The following is a 2,351-nucleotide window of genomic DNA, read 5'->3' as shown; positions in this document are numbered from 1 at the left end:
CGCCGAGGACCGGGGTGGGCTCGCGCTCCTCGTCGCTGGAGAAGTCGGGCGGCCCCTTGCTGTTGGCGCCGCCGGCGGACAGCGGCGGCGGCCGGTTGCGCGTCGTGAGGTGCTGCAGGTAGAGCTGCACGTACACGTCTTTGCGCTGCTCCCCGGCCGGCAGCGTCACGTTGTTGGCGACCAACTCACTCTTCAACTTGTCCTTCGTCAGGACCGACGGGTCTTCCAGGAATTCGGGCATCTCCGCGTCTGCGCGGCTCCCCGGCCCGTGCCGCCGCCGCCGCCGCCGCCGCGCTCACTCGCCCGCTCGCCCGCCCGCCCGCTCGCTTCCTCCGGCTCGCTCCCGGCCCGGGGCTGCACCGTCGCGTCCGGGCGTCCGCCCAGGAGGAGTTGGCGGTGAAGCCGAGCGGAAAAGTCCGTTACACACAAAAGCCGAGGCCGGGGTTCCGGCACAAAAGCCCGCCGCCGCACAACTACGGAGCAAGTGCAGCCGCAACCCGGGAGCCCGCGGCGAGCCTGGCCCACACGCGCGCACGCACACACATACACACACATACACACATACACACGGGCTCGGGCAGCGCCGCGGCGCCCGCGCTCCAACAACGCGCGCCGCCATTGGCTGACGGGGGCAGGAAGCGCGCCTGTGATTGGCGGGTCGGCTCGCGCGGGGTCCATTAGCCGTGGCGCCCAAGCCAAAGGTGATAGAACACGCAGTTTCAAAGCCGCTCTGGCGGGAGCCTGGGTGTCGGGCTCCGGGGTTGTGTCCGTCTTCTCCACCCTTCCCGGGCGACGCTGAGAAGAGGCAGGTCCGGCCGCTCTCGTGCGTCGTCTCCTTTCCCCTGTAGTGATGCGTTCCACCCGAGACGGGGGTGGGGCTGGGGGTCCCTCCTCGTCTGCGCATCCCAGGCTGGGCCTTGCTCCCTCCCTGGACACCGGGCTCGGGTAACGTGGGCGCCGCCCGGCCTCCGCCCTGTTCACCGGGGATCGGGACACGCTTCGGGCGCTCACTTTCCCCGGTTTGATTGACTTGGGGAGTGCAGGAAGCCAGATTATCACCCCCTTCCCATTTCAGGAGACCCCCCTCCTACCCACCCCTGCATCTGCTCATCAGTGCTTCTTTTGTTCTTAAGATTCAGGAAAAGCCAGAGTTCTACTACGTGGGCACTTGAAAATACTCTTGACTGTGACAACATTTTGTTCTTCTATTCCCCCCACCCCCTCATTCGCGTCTTACCCTAAAGGTGGGGTGTGGGGGCACTTCTGATTGCTTCTGGACAGTTTTACTTGGGCTTCAGATCAATCCGGGCATCGCATTTTTGTAGAATGCTGTTTTTTTTTTTTTTGTTTATCGATTACATCTACTCCAAAGTACCTTCCCAAACTTGATCGAACCCAATCCTTGATAATTAAAGTGAAAAGCAATTATTGAGGGCTCGCTTCACATCTGTGAAGTGGTGCATGCAGGGTTTTTCGTTTTAGAAGAAGTGTAGTGACATGTAATTAGATCGGGAGTTCAAATCAAGCTCGTATTACTGACTCAAAACTTGGTGGAATCTTAGAAATCTACAACAATTACCAGGTCTACCTGAAGATGCTGCTGATGAAAAATGTCATCGGTACAAATACATGCTTCAAGAACCTAAGAAAAAAGTATGTTACTTGCGTGTATGAAAATGTCAAATGTCACAATGGAAAGCATGGTTTTGTACCGGTAATTTGTGCTAATAAGCATATGTATACACGTGTATATACATCTCAAGGACGCTCTTTCTAGAAAAGGAAGAAACAGACTTGAATTTTTAGGGTACTAAGCACTTCCCCAGATTTTTGAGTTCCAAATTATTTTTTCTGGACATCTTTATATTTAAAAAAAATGTTAACTTAGTTTCTACATTACTAAGTTGAAATCAGTTTAAAACTTTTACTAAAATTTTCCTATGAGCTTGGGAAAATATTCGAGGCAATTGCATTTTTTTCTGTTCACATGTATTTAAGCAACAGTAAGCCCAGCCATGAAAATTTGCAAATTTAAAATTGTATTTTAGTTAGCAAGTTGTTTTGCAGATTTTTATGATGGCTGGTAACTTCCCCGTTCTACAGCTTTCCAGATCAGTGTTGTTCTCTTCAGAATGGGGAAAAAGAGCTGAAAGTCCAAAGAACTGTGATTTTGCAAGTGATTGGGAATCTCTGGATGTTATTCATATCTCAATTCTTTTCCAGTTATTTTTTTCAATATAGTCTCAAATTATAGTGGACAGAGCAACAAAAGCCTTGAGATTTATCTCTGCAAAGCCATAACCTGCCTATGTTGCTCTCTTTGAATTAGCAAATTATCTTGTTACATTGTT

General features: G+C 51.9%; 1 protein-coding gene across 1 annotated transcript in view; it reads right to left on the bottom strand.

Moving 5' to 3' along the window:
- The window catches only part of Tmpo (thymopoietin), a 33,944-nt gene extending 33,363 nt beyond the window's left edge, over positions 1 to 581 (bottom strand). The window contains exon 1 of the mRNA XM_013018988.1: positions 4 to 581. Within this exon, the coding sequence (XP_012874442.1) occupies positions 4 to 241 (238 nt within the window). The 5' untranslated portion in view covers positions 242 to 581. The remainder of the gene's footprint in view (positions 1 to 3) is intronic.
- Between the last annotated feature and the right edge of the window lie 1,770 nt (positions 582 to 2,351).

This window comes from Dipodomys ordii, unplaced genomic scaffold, assembly GCF_000151885.1.
Source record: "Dipodomys ordii isolate 6190 unplaced genomic scaffold, Dord_2.0 Scaffold3, whole genome shotgun sequence".
Taxonomy (NCBI): Eukaryota; Metazoa; Chordata; class Mammalia; order Rodentia; family Heteromyidae; genus Dipodomys; species Dipodomys ordii.
This window is presented reverse-complemented; position numbering and strand designations above follow the sequence as displayed.